This window comes from Brachycentrus maculatus, unplaced genomic scaffold, assembly GCF_059751285.1.
Source record: "Brachycentrus maculatus isolate JH-2025_06_01 unplaced genomic scaffold, ASM5975128v1 h1tg000487l, whole genome shotgun sequence".
NCBI lineage: Eukaryota > Metazoa > Arthropoda > Insecta > Trichoptera > Brachycentridae > Brachycentrus > Brachycentrus maculatus.
The window spans coordinates 104,909-120,594 of NW_028281234.1; the positions used below are offsets into that span (position 1 = coordinate 104,909).

General features: G+C 30.8%; 1 protein-coding gene across 1 annotated transcript in view; it reads right to left on the reverse strand.

The window, feature by feature from the left end:
• The window catches only part of LOC148302032 (protein Wnt-4-like), a 115,657-nt gene that overhangs the window by 9,774 nt on the left and 90,197 nt on the right, over window positions 1-15,686 (reverse strand). The window contains exons 2-5 of the mRNA XM_088272265.1: window positions 5,729-5,873; window positions 4,149-4,269; window positions 2,969-3,126; window positions 1,271-1,378 (exon numbers count right to left, since the gene is read on the reverse strand). Coding sequence (XP_088128391.1) covers window positions 1,271-1,378; window positions 2,969-3,126; window positions 4,149-4,269; window positions 5,729-5,873 — 532 coding nt within the window. The remainder of the gene's footprint in view (window positions 1-1,270; window positions 1,379-2,968; window positions 3,127-4,148; window positions 4,270-5,728; window positions 5,874-15,686) is intronic.

Genomic DNA, 15,686 nt, shown 5'->3' on the forward strand with positions numbered 1-15,686 from the left:
TCTGCTTAATAAAAAAGCTTCTTTAAATCTCACCAATAGATGTCTCTAGTGAAGTTCTAGTGATTCAAGAACAAAGTTTCTAAATTGGTTCATATATATAGAACTTCCAAGAATTTGAGTAGTGTGGTTGTCAATAATGGGTAGAATTGGTGAATGTTACACGTGTGTAAAGTGATCACTTAAACCAGCCTATGACGGTCGTAAGCCCCGTAAATGCCCAGACTTCCATATTCTTCTTCATCTTTGATGAGATTTCAAAAAATAATAAGATACATGTTAGTTGTCACTACATTCTTAACATGTATCGCCTCAATTTTACGAATGTCCTGTAATCTAGGGTAAAATACCTACAAATTATAATCTTATCCTTGTTCCCTTAAGGAACTTGTACATAAACAGTCTACTACTTACACAAGCTAGTACGAGTATGTGTACGCAAAGCCGAATGCCATAGCCATTTCTGCTTTTCTTTACTTTAGTACCTAATATTCTTCCTCTATTTTCTTTCTCATAAAGCAGTAATGTCTTTCACGCTTGGCTCCTACACGTGTGTCATCTATATCCCTTCAAATATATTCCATTCATGAATTGGAGCTACGATTCAAAGTTGTGTATAAAAAGTAAAATTTGTGTATAAAAAGTCAGTTCAATTGGTCAGAAAAAGATCCATTGTTTGATTGATTCGGTCATAGTGAACAGATCATTTATGTGAAACGGATTCCGTTTTACTGATTCAGATTCACCTCTAGCATCCATAATCTATACATAGTACATAATAAAAAGAAGAAAAAAAAAAACATAAAGCAACGACATCTATTGCACGCTCCAAATGTACTGCGTCAAAAGAGGTTTGCGTCTTGAATAGAGCTTCAATACTTGACCAAAGATGGCCGACGAAGAACATTTGATACAAATTAATCTTATTTTAATTCACCGAATTTTTATGAAATAATACTAAAATAATAAAATTTATGAAAGAATAAAATAAAAATAAAAAATGGATTTATTTTTACCCGTACGTAATATTCAAATAGACTGGGATTTGATGTGATATTTCAGTAGAAAATATAAACTAAACATTGACGTTTAAAATGACCGCTAGATGGCATTATACTATCTTTTGTGAAAGCTAAATTTTTGTAACCAAATATTTTGTTGCTAAAACTATTAATATCCACTCACTAATATTCAATACAAAATAATGTAAAAATGAAATAAAAATATTGATTTTTAAGGGTTATTATTGAATGTTATTTTAACATTTACTCACCCTTCTTCCAGCCTCGTTATTGTGAAGGTTCATGAGTCCGTTGGGCGATTCTTTGTTTTCTTTGGAGTCGACAAATTCACGACTGAACTGTTCACCGTAATGAATATCCTGAAAAAACAAATTAAAACAATTTACCTTAAGAATATTTCTTCCTATAAAACAATTTGCTTGTAAATGAACGGTAATTGGGTGACCGGATCCCAATTTCGGATGAATTTTCACCCTGAACCCGGATCCGTTCCCTGGTTTACCTACAGATCAACGAATCATTGAATCAATGGTTCATTGATTCATTGACTCGTTGATTCACTGATTTTCTTTGCCAGGATTTTTTTGCTCCGCCGCTTTCGTCGATAAGATTAGAGATCACCCTCTCGATTAGCCCGACAAAAGATTCATAGATCTTTCGATCACTTACGTCAGTTATCGCCAAACTTTTTAGTCAGAGCCAAATATGCACATTACAACGATTAAAAAAATATTGAAAAAAAAATATGTTTGCGATTCTTCATCTTCTCTAACCCTTATCCACACCCAATGGTGCATAGGGCACTGCATCATATTATCGCAGTGTTATCTTGATCGTTACTTGCATAAAGACAAGGTGATCACTCCTGCGCTTCAGGGATCAGTCCAGGGTAATATTAAATAAATATTAGAGTGTAAAATTTAAACGTTCGATATTTCAGCCTTAATGCGGACCTTCAAGTATGATTTGATTGATAAACTTCACTTATTATTTCAAATTAATAAAAATGAAATTATAATAGGATCATAAAATAGTGCGATTAATGAAAGCCGTATAGTTTGGAAGCACTGCTTTTAATTTGAGCTAGAATGTTCGAAGACCTCCACTTTTTTAATTAAGAAAACAATCTATGTAGGTACATCTTAAAAAATAACAAAAACAAAACAACTCACTTCTACACACAAATCTGAGGTTTAATTTTCATGGATAATTGTAGGTGCTTCTGTACATGATAGGTCATAAGATCAGATGAAAAATGCACCTAACCACAGTCCTACACTGCTTTCAAAATTAAAACAAAGAAAATCAATTATAAATTAATTGATCTCTAACAATAACTACGCCTACAGTTCGGCTAACTCCATAGTGTAGTGGAGAGCGCATTAGGCTGCCATCCTGAAGGTTTCGGGCTCAATTCTCAGGAGGGTCTAAATAAACATTTGTGATTTTTTTATTATCTATTTAATATAACACCGAAGCGCAGGGCAAATCACATTTTTTATTTTCTTTAAGTATTATCGATCAATATAACACTGATTCTATACGATGTAGTGCCCTATGCACTTTTGGATGAGGATAGGGGTAAGATGAAGATGGAAGTGGTATTTTCTTAATAATATTACTATATAACCACTTACCGTTTATATACTAATATTATTATACACATAATAAACTAATATTATTAACATTTTTGTAAAAAAAGTGAAAATGACTAACCACAAAGTAAATGCTTTAAATATTAATAATATTCAGAATATTAAAAAATGTTCAAATTACATGTAAGCTGAGCAAAAATTGAAAAAGATGTTTCCAGGCGTCTCCCAGTATGTACAGTAATCCGGTTAGGATCTTGCATACATCTGAATAAATGGGTCTCTGCTAAATAAAAGCTTTCTTAAACCGACCATAGATGGCTCCAGATAATTTTTTTTAAATTGATTTTTATTTACCTCTGAGCAACCCCCCCACTGCCAGTTTCGGGGGGCTTTCTTCCTAACTCTGTTGTCGCAGGAACACTCGTTCAGCTCCCCGCGCGAGCAGGATCTAGTGATGGACCAAGCTACTGATGCTGATGAGATGGCGTACACGAATGCCGCCTCCCGACTGTCTGTTGAAAACGCAATTATAAATTAAATTAATCATTGATTTTTCATTGAGATATTGCATATAAGTATAAAATGTGAACATTGTATAAAATGTGAAATCAGTAATTGGCCTCATTGTTGGCTCCTTTTATTGTATATTTATATTTTTTGTTAACGGCTGTTGATTTCCAATAAATAAGAATGGCGTCTCCCGACTGTATGATGAATACGTGATTAAAAATAAAAATAATCTTAAAATTTTCACTATTAGATTGCATACAAGAAAAGCATCTCCCGATTGTCTGTTGAATACGCAGTGATGAATTAAATTAATAATTGATTTTTCACCATGAGATTGCATATAAAAATGGCGTCTCCCGACTGTATGTTGAATACGTGATCAAAAATAAAAATAATCTTTAATTTTTCATTAAGAGATTGCATACAAGAAAAGCATCTCCTGTCTATCTCTTGAAAATGCAATTATATATATTTAAAAGATTGCATACAAGATTGCCACCACCAGACTGTCTGTTGAATATGCGATTATCCATTAAATTAATCATTGATTTTTCACTAAGAGATTGCATAGAAGAATGGCATCTTCCGACTGTATGTTGAATACCCAATCATAAATAGAAATAATCTCTAATTTTACACTAAGAGATTGCATACAAGATTGCCCCCACTAGACTGTCTGTTGAATATGCGATTATGCATTAAATTAATCATTGATTTTTCACTAAGAGGTTGCCTACAAAATTGCCGTCGCCCGTTTGTCTGTTGAATACCCAATAATAAATAAATATAATCATTGATTTTTCTCTAAGAGATTGCATACTCGTATAAGAAGAATACCCATATATAAATTACATAAGCCATTGATTTTTCACTAAAAGATTCCGTTTTTCACTAAAAGATGCCGTCTCTAGATTGTATGTTAAATACCTAATTATATTTTAGATAAATTATTGTTTTTTTACTAAGGAATACTTACATGTTGAGACGTTAATTAAGAAAATACAATGCATTCAAAAATACTTACTGACAGATAGAACTCCACCAAAAATATCAGTGGAATTTTCAACTGTGCTGCAATTCCATCTGCTGTGTCGAAACTGGTGTTGGCACTCCTCGATTCCTATCCTGGCTCCTTGTCCAAGGCTCTAAAAAAATATAAAATGATATTAAGGATCATCTTAATATATTCAAAGATATATCTTGTATATTCAAAGATATTTCTTGAATGTTTTCCGCAGATACTTTGTGACACATTTTATAATTTGTTTATAAATAAATTAACTTTGTTTTCACCACTTTTTTTGTTCATACAATTTAACCTACCGGTTTCAACAATACCTTGTTATCATCAGAGTTTATTTTAAATCAAAAACATTTAAATACTCTCACCAAAAACTTCCACACACTCCATAAAAATCCTAAATGTTATTTTTTTAAATAACATTTATAATTTTTATGGAGTGTGTGGAAGTTTTTGGTGAGAGTATTTTAATGTTTTTGATTTAAAATAAACCCTGATGATGACAAGGTATTGTCGAAACCGGTAGGTAAAATTGTTTTAGTAAAAAAAAAAGTGGTGAAAACACAGTTAATTAATTTTATAAAGATATTCAAAGATATATCAAAGATATTTCTAGTATCTATTAAATTCAAAGATAAATCTAGTATCTATTATATTATATTGAGTATTTAAAATACTTGATCATGCCAATTTTTCCTCGTTTCGAGGCTTCTTTAAGGCCCAGTATTCGTTAAGTCGCAAATTAATTTTCAGTATTTAGAGGTACCATTTTACGTAATAATTTTTTTTCTTAAAATACCGTTTTCGCATTGAAAAAATAAGTTTTTATTCGAAATAATTACAAATATGGTTTTGAAAAGAAAAGAGTTATTGAAAGGTTAGGTTAGGTTAGGAGTAAAAACGGTGTTTTAAGAAGAAAAATTATTTAGGTACGTTAAATGTTACCTAAATTTAGAGAAAATTATAAAATACATTTTTTTCAAATACAACGTTTCTACCGCTCTAATAAAGTAAATACTTTTGTTTAGAGAGGGAGTTCGTTTTACAATTTTCTTTATTTTTTATAAACAAAGAATATTAAAAATAAAAATATTCTTTGGTATGGAGTCTAGGTAGGGGTGAGTCTTATATATTTTTTTAAAGTTTTAAGGGTTTGATAATTTTTTATAGAATTTAAGGTTTGTTATTTTTATAGATTTTGTTGCAACTAAACGAATACTGGGCCTTAACTAACTACATTCGTCTCGAAATTTCGTTTATTGTTATTTTTTCCCTCATTCTTTCCATATATCCAAACCATCTCAACACACCTTTTTAAATTTTTTATCGATAATGATATAAGCCTTGCATTCTTTCCCTATTATACCATTCGAAAGTCTATCATACATTCACTTTCTTTCATTTAAAGAGGGAAGAAAGATGTTTCATATCAAGTCAGACACCAATAAATTGACATCTCATTCGTAGAGTGAGTAATCCAGTGTCGATATATAAACGATATTCATATAAATGTTTTCATTTGATTTTTTATTATAAATTTTAAAAGGGGTAAAAAATACTTCAAAAATCATATTCTAACTTACCGCAAGAATTTTTTCCGATAATCCACATAGCTGTTTTTGTTTATCTACCAGGAAGTCTAATCTGTGACAATTTTCCTTGTGGTTTGATGGAGTCGCTGGTTCCAGTTCCACTGATGGGTCCACGGGTTTCGATATTCCTAGATTCCTGAAAAAAAAACAACGTTAAATAAAATGTTTAATAACTAAATTATTAAATTGTAAAATAAAAAAACTTGTTTTTTACCACTTGAGTTTATTTTATTATGACAATCTGACATCACCAGTTACTCAGTAAAAGTGAAAAAAGGTATACTTATAGTAGTTGTTGTATTATACAGCTTAGGATGATCAATTTTTTTCTGGAGATTGTTTTATTATTCATTGTCCAATACGAATGGATTTACTCAATTCTACTTATTATTTGTATTATTTTTGTTTTCAACATGTAATAATGTTGTATTTATTGTTTCGGTATGACATTGTAAAAGAAAAACATTTGTTTTTTACCACTTGAGTTTATTTTATGACGACTATGCTTCCATCTTCTGGTCTAAATATAAACTAAAACATAATAAATAATTATCTGTTCTATAAATATGGAGAGGGGTAAGATAGGGGGAGGGGTTAGTCAAGGGGGTGGAGTTTGAAAATAAAGGAAAAATGGATAGCAAAGGTGAAGAATTTTGAAACAATATATTATTACCCCTTACCTTTCCTCTCTCCTTATTTATCGAACAGAAAATTGTTTATTATGTTTTAGTTTATATTTAGACCTGAAGATGGAAGCACAGTCGTCATAATAAAATAAACTCAAGTAGTAAAAAACAAGTGTTTTTCTTTTTCAATGGCATCATGTCTTTCCACAAAGTGAATACCGAAACAATAAATACAATATAATTACATTATTACATGTCGAAAACAAAAATTACGAAAATAATAAGTAGAACTGAGTAAATACATTCGTATTGGACAATGAATATAAAAACAAATCTCTAGAAAAAATTCGATCATCCTAAGCGGTATAATAAAACAACTACGATGACAAGGTTCTTGTCGTTACCGGTAGGTTAGAGTGTAAAAATAATAAAAAAGTGGTTAAAACAAAGTTGTTTAATTTTATAAAGTTTGTTAAAAAAGTACTTGTCTTACATTTTTTTTACATTGAATTACTTTAAACACAACGTTTTGAGAAAAATAAATGTTAAGACATATTACTCACTCCTTTCAAGAACGTCATAAATCAAAAATCATACATTTTCAGTTGTGCGTTTTCGGAATACCCAGAAAATGAACTATATCCCAGCAAAAGCGGCATATTTTTAACTTAATATTTACCCGCTACAGGGCAGAAAGTGTAGTTTTTGCATTTTGAAGAGAATGTATTGTTTAATTAATTAATTTTGTTAAATATACTAAATATTTTTCAAATGGAGAAAAAACATTCAGCATTTACCAAAAAAGATCTGTTGCACAGTAAAAAGTTCAATAAGGGGCTTAATATTTATTTTTAATGCATTTTATTATATTTTTAAACTTTAAAAACGATCTTATACTTAAGTGTTACTTACTCTAGTTTTTGTTTTTCACTATCGATATTGTAATTTTTCGTGCCGAATTCATTTTCGTTGTAAACAATGTATTATTCTATCAGTAGATATTTCTCTTCACGTAAAAACAACAATATAATTATATCAAAACAACAAACATTTTTAGATTCATGAATTCAGAAATTTCTAGAAGAAAACAAACGCAAGTCATTTGAATATTTCAGTAGCATAATAACATTAAGAATTATTGTATTTTTTATCCAGTTTCTTTCATGTATTCTCATTCTACATTTTACCTACATACTTTATTATCCACATCTTATATAAGCCTTAATAAATCAACAGTAAAGTAAGAATTAGTAAATTATGGAAGTCTGGGCATTTACGGGGCTTACGACCACCATCGGTTGGTTTAAGGAATCACTTTACACACGTGTAACTTTCTCCAATTTAACCCACGATTGACAACCGCACTACTCAAATTCTAGGAACTTATAGTATACTTATAGATATATATATATATACATATATATATATATATATATATATATATATATATATATATATATATATATATATATATATATATATATATATATATATATATATATATATATATATATATATATATATATATATATATATATATATATATATATATATATATATATATATATATATATATATATATATATATATATATATATATATATATATATATATATATATATATATATATATACATACTGTAAACAAAGTGCTCATAATCACTACAATTTCACTAGAGACATCTATGGTGAGGTGAAAGAAGCTTTTTTATTGGAACTTTTTCAGTTGTATGTGAGGTCCGAATCCTGGGTTATAATCACATTCATACCGCGTAAATTCCTAAATTTCCATATTCTTCTTCATCTTTGTTGAGATGTCTAAAAATAAAGTGTAAAATAACTCCTACTTGGATGTAATCCAGATTTGTAAACAAGTATTTCGGCACACTCAAAATGTTGAGAATAAGGAATTATTTCACATCTTTTCCATGTGTGTATGGAAGTGAAGCATGAAGTTGGCAAAAGAAGGATAAAAGTAGAATAAATGCAGTCGAAATGCGATCTCCTAAAAGAATGTGAGGCGAAATGATGTACGTTAGCTGTGTGAATGGTGATATAAGGAAAAAATACAACGCTAAGATAAGTATTATCGATAAAATGAAGAAAGGTGTATTTAGATGGTTTGGACATATGCATCAAAAGAACAATAAAATAATTTTACTAGGCGATCAAGGTGGTAATAGAAGCAAAGGAAGACGGAGGAAAGCTTGGCCTGATCAAGTATTTCAATTACTTGAAAGTGATCAGGTCGGGAGTTGCATGGATGGGGAAGAAGTGAAGATTGTATGCAAATACAGATAGGTTTGGCGTTCTTTTCTTTCTGACTACCCCTGCGGGGAACTGGCCTTAATTGGCCTATAGTGGATGTTGTTCTGCAATCGTTAGTGCATGTTGATTCCCGGGTCGACCAAAAACGCATATTAACAATTTGTGAAGTTGTAAGTATGTGAATAGTCCTATGTATGGTGTAGTATTATTTTCATATTATTTTTTGACATCTCATCAAAGATGAAGAAGAATATGGAAGTCTGGGCATTTACGGGGCTTACGACCGTCATAGGCTGGTTTGAGTGATCACTTTACACACGTGTAACATTCACCAATTCTACCCATTATTGACAACCACACTACTCAAATTCTTGGAAGTTCTATATATATGAACCAATTTAGAAACCTTGTTCATGAATCACTAAAACTTCACTAGAGACATCTATCTATTGGTGAGATGTAAAGAAGCTTTTTATTAAGCAGAAACTCTTATATTATCTTTGATGAGATGTCAAAAAATAATATGAAAATAACTCCTGTAATTGGAGATAATCCAGATTTTGTGAAAAAGTATTTGGACACACTCAAAATGTTGTAGTATTATTTTCATGCAGGTGTCGTGATTATCCTGACGAAGTGACGTGTACGTCTCGAGTTTTTGTCTAGAAAAATTTGGTAAGTGTTTTATACTTAAATTACTAACATTTTTGTGGAAAAAGAACGAATGAATACATTTTATCGAAAATGACCGAAAGAAAATATGAAAATGTAGCTTTTTCTTTAATAAGATAATGCTTTTAGACTTCGAAGATAAGAGAAGGGGGCTTAAAAAGCGAATAGGGTTGTTTTTCCAATCGAAAGTACGTTGTTTATAGTTTCGATGTTTATGCTCTGGTCTGTAATATCACTAAGAGGGGCGGCGGCGGCCGGTATAAAGGTAATTGTCGACTAACATTCGACGTTTATTCAGACAATTTATGCCGGCGAGCGAGCCAGCCACTTGGCTTGGCGGACTCAAAGTGGATTGAAACATTTACTTGTTTGTTTAAAGGCAAATCACTGCGCGTGATATACAGTGATGAAAATCAGCTCTTCATCTAAGGACACTGTCACATTTATACACATTTTACGATTTGAAGTTCGTGAAGTTAAGTTTTATAGATACCATATTTTACAAGTAAAACGTTCAAGTATTTTTTTTTAAACTCTATCAATACGGGTTGAAATTTATGATAGCATTTACTGAATTGATAAATGCTTCATTTCGGATTGTAAAAAATATAACTTTTCATCAAGGGGTAGTAGGCAGAGAGAATAGAACGCCACACAAGGTCTTTGCAAGCAAACGTCCCCTCTTATGTGATACATTGAGGAAAATCAGCTGTTCATTCCGTTTATTTCTTTCCAGTGGTATACAGTAATGGAAACCAGCTCTTCATTCCTTACATTTCTTTCTTTATAAAGACATTGTCACATCAATACACATTTTACGATATGAAGTTCGTGAAATTGAGTTTTATAGACACCATATTTTACAAGTAGAGATTCAAGTATTTTTTTTAAATAACACATTCAATACGGGTTTAAAATTATTATAACAGATACTGAATCGTTGAATGCTGTTTTTTTTATTGTAAAAAATAAAAACCAATTAATTGAACAGAGGAAAAATGGCAGAATTAAGTAGTTCAAATACTTTAAAAAGGACAGGTCAGGAGTCGGAATAATCGGCGGGTATGAGAATACAGAAAATACAAGGTGGTGTGGCGTTCTATTATTATCGCCTACCTCTGCGAAGTAATGACGTTGTGGTAAAATTAAAAAATATTATTTAAATTTCATTAAAGTATAAGGCATATAAATAAATATATGGTATGGGTATTTGTGATGTATGTTTCACATTTACCTTCCCTATCCTTACAATCCTACCTACAGACATGCCTCTAATAGAGGCTTTGTGGGTTATTCCTTTATTTATAAAAAAAGTATTTTAAAAAATGTTTGCGCTTGCGTGATTACAATTTAAAAATCTCAATGGTTTTCAAACTTGAAAGTATAATATTTTGACTTGTTAAAAATGACTAACTGCATTGATGTTTATTTTCTTGCCAAGCAAAAGTGACTTAAATGGCCTTCCTGAACATTTTACGATTTGTTAGTTGGTCATTTTTTTCGTGTACGACTACGATATATAGTACTTTACATCGTGTTCCTTTTGTGTTTTTCTTGATCATTCAGATATATATTTTTATGAAGTACTATATGACGTTTTTATTTTAAGGTATATGTACATTTTTTTGCAACTTTTTACACGTCAATCTAATATTAGAGCACTCAAGTAGAATACAGGTGTAGTACCTACTACTGTATTTACTATCATTATTATTTTAATTTCATTTTTTTAATTAAGTTTAAATGAAATTAACTCCTATAATTGGAGATAATCCAGATTTGTGAACAAGTATTTGGACCCACTCAAAATGTTGTAAGTAATTTATTGTCATTTATTGAAATTCTATAAAATATATATATATATATATATATATATATATATATATATATATATATATATATATATATATATATATATATATATATATATATATATATATATATATATATATATATATATATATATATATATATATATATATATACATATATATATATATATATATATATATATATATATATATATATATATATATATATATATATATATATATATATATATATATATATATATATATATATATATATATATATATATATATATATATATATATATATATATATATATATATATATATATATATATATATATATATATATATATATATATATATATATATATATATATATAATATACAATTTTATAACATAAATATAAAGAAAACCCAATTTAAATACAGAAAGCTTAATGACATAAAATTTATGATACGCTCAAGGGAATTTTCTCAACGTACCCGCTGGAAGGTTAAATAAAAATTCAGTTATATTTCATATTTTTAAATAATTATAAATGTGTTATTCAGTCTTTGCGTGTTTTTAAATGTTTTTCTTTTAAATCTTGTTTGAATTTCCGGAGATCCATTGTATAAATTTTATGTACATTTATATTTAAGAAATAAATAAATAAAAATAAATTAAATACTCGTATTTGTATACAGGTGTTACTCGCGATGAGGCCGCTGCCATAAATACAGCACCAGGCAATCATCTCCACTGATGAGTGGTGCATCAGAAATGCATTCCAGCCTCCACGGGTATGTTCATCAACGTTTCCCTATAGTCAGATTGTAATGAGAAACCATACCGTTTGAATGTATTATACATACATATAAATTATACATACGTACATATGTATAGAGCTTAACTCCGAGTCTATAACCAGGATCGAGTCTAGGACAAAAAAAAGTATTATTTTTGAGAGATACTACTATTATTTGGTCTAAATGATCAGACAGAAAAATTATGCTTTATTTACTTACAAAAACATTATATTTTATTGGATGTTTTTATTGATATTTCTCGGTGGAACTGCATTTTATATAATATGATCAAACAATAATATATCATCAGACTGCTTGATTACTGCCAACCAGTCTTATGATGACGGTAATGACGAAACTTGGTCACTGGTCAAATAAACTTTAACGGGTTCTAGGTCCTAGGTTTAATGAACTGAATATATTGTTAATATATTATTAGATTAAAACCAATATTTTTAGCTTTTCCACTTTATTTTTATTTGACCAGCGACCGGGTTTCGTCGTTACCGACATCATCAGACTGGTGGAAGGCTATACAAATTTTTATGTTATATATAAAACAAGGCAGGAGTTGATAACCATGTTTTGATACAATTTTATTGAGAAATTAATTTAATTTGAGTGAATTTAAGTATTGTATGATATTAAAAATATTTTTATAAAGGTTTTTTTGTATTGAGAGCACGATTTTATATAAATTTATAATAGATTTGCATTTTTTGTAAATGAATTTAAATTATGTAACGAAGTATCAGGAGCTGCTGGTTGACGGCTCCCTCCACTACGCTGCGGCTGTCCTGCCTTGTTTTATATATAACATAACAATTTGTATAGCCTCCCACCAGTCTGATGATGTCGGTAACGACGAAACCCGGTCGCTGGTCAAATAAAAATAAAGTGGAAAAGCTAAAAATATTGGTTTTAATCTAATAATATATTAAAAATGCAATTCCATCACGAAGTGTCAGTGGATAATATAAATCTATGAATATATTGTAATAATGTAAGAAAAACTCCTAATTGGAGATAATCCATATTTATGAACAAGTATGTTGGATACACCCACAATGTTGAAAATAAATTAACTGGTCATTTATAAGCTAAAATAAATGAAAATGCTATATTCTAGCGTTTTTCAAATATGTGAATATAATCCAGGATTCGGACCTCACATACAAATAATAGAAGAGTTTCTGCTAGCGAAACTCTACATAGCTAATTCAAGAACTATATTTCGACTTTGATCAATACATCTAGAAGTTCCAAGAATTCGAGAAGTGGGAATCATGGGATGAATTGATGAATTTTACACGTGTGTAAAGAGTTCGCTTAAACCGGCCTATGATCGTCTTAAGCCCTGTAAATGCTCAGACTTCCATATTTAATCACTAGAAGTTCACTAGAGACATCTATTGTTGAGATGAAAGAAGCTTTTTACTGAGCAGAAACACTTTCATTTGTATGTAAGGTCCGAGTCCTGGATTATAACAAATGCCCCGTAAATGCCCAGACTTCCATATTCTTCTCCATCTGTGTTGAGAAGTCAAAAAATAAGATGAAAAATTACTCCTGTCATTGGAGAAAATCCGGATTTGTGAACAAGTATTTGGACACATTGAAAATGTTGTAGTTTTTATTTCTAGCATCGGCAATATGAAGGTCTCCCCTATGCACGGGGTGCTTATACCTAATTTTATCGGAGGCAGGTGGTGTTTTGAAAATCCTTTGCATTTATATGAGTGTAGAATCATAAAGCTAGAACGTGCTTATGGTGTCCGTCTGGATGCCACCCCATGACTTCTGTGTGGAGCCTAGTACATTGACCACAAAACCACGAAGCCTTCAAATAACCAATATAAACATCGACGCTGAAAAGCGAGAAGGCTGTACATTGATCTTTGTCTAGCTTTTTAATGTACATATACTCGTATAATAACCAGATTAACAATTGTTTAATACAACTTAACCCTTTGAACAAGCAAAAATACAAATTATCCATAAAAAATAATGTTTTCTATAAAATCCCTTTTATTTACCTTTATTTGTTTAAGCCACGTCTATAGCTTGTAAAAGCTATAGACGTGGCTTAAACAATTTTTTTCATTACATTCACAAGACTAGTTTCGAAAGCTACAGATGTTTTCATCTACAGGTGAAAAGTAAAACAATTTTACTTTAAGTTTGTATTTAATTTTAATAATCATCCTGTCATTCCACAAAGTTAATGCTGAATCAATAAATAATTTAACAATATCCATATTATTTATTATTTCGATAGCAAATAAAAACCTATCAGCGAATGCTACTTCTGCCTACCCCTGCGGCGAAGCGGCATGTTGGTTAGTTAGTTAGTGTTTTTTTAAATAATATTAATTTTTTGTCTAAGAAAATTCTCCCCGCCTATTAAGTATAAAGATTTACAGCGTATTCAGTTTACGTAGCTTAAAATGATAGTGAATAATAATAAATTTATAAGGTTGATCCCTAAAAACAATACAATAGAAACAATTAATTTAATATCTTATATCAATCAAGGTTTGCAAGCATGTGTAAGACGGAGGATATCGTGAGGTAGAGACGACAAAGAAAGCGATACTGGAATGATCATGTAAACAGAATGTCAGATGACATACTTCAACGTATCGCCCATCAATGAATCCCTGAAGGACGCAGACCCCAGGCAGACCTCCAAAAAGGTGGAAAGACAGCTGGGAGTCAACATCCCAAGAGCTACAAGCGGAGGCACAAACAGATCCTTAGGATCTAGAAAAAGAAGAAGAAGAAGAAAAATCAAGATTTTTCACATGGTTCATTTATTTGTCTTATTTGTCTTGTATAAATAAGACACCACTGAATCTGATTTGAATGCCTTATTGCCTCATCAATTTTTGTCAACTGCTTACTTTCTTTCGTACATTCTGTTTCCAATTCTTCTTTCTTTTTCAAAAAAAAAATTAACATATCCACACTTAATGAAGGACATCTTGCGATGACGTCTCATCACATTCACAAATAGAGTTTTGTCTATTTTAAAACGGAAGAAATATTATCAGAATGCTCCATGACCCGCTCTTTCTACCATTGGGTGAAGGCTTTTATTATATGTGTGTCTGTAACTTGCAATTGGTCGATCTAACGTGTTGTCATGTCCACCTTCGTACCAGTGTAATAATGGTCAGAGCGCTTGGCTACTATGCTGGAGCTCCCGGGTTCAATTCCTAGGGGGTAAAAATAAATATGGGTGATTTTCACTCTCATATTTTTTTTATATCACTCTGGGCTGGTACAAGAAACGCAAGGCTGATCACATTGCCCTCATGCAATTAACGATCAAGATAAAACTGCGTCGCTACAATGCAGTGCCCTATGCACCATTGGGTGCGGGTGAGCGTTAAAAGAAAAAAGAATAACGTGTTATGGAGCAGCATATCGGGGCATGGGTGCATCGGTTAAGATTACAGCTGTTGGAAATGCAGCAAGTACTGCTCAAACCGCAAGAGTAAAGCAAACATGCCACAATAGGAACTGGTCCTCGGAAACTTGACGGAGAATGTCTACGAATGGTTGTCAAAACATGCGGGAGGGTTGATTTATACCCCCGAGCAGCCAATCAGAAAACAGCGAAAACGGAAGCCTTTCCCCTATTGGCTGCCTGAAACGGGACGTTTTGTTCTTTGAACAAAACACTCGGAAAACAAAAGAGCTCCTCGCTTTTATTCCTCTCTTGTTCTAGAAAGCTCCCGTCGGAAGCTTGCGTACAGAGCTGCTTCTCAATGGCCGACTG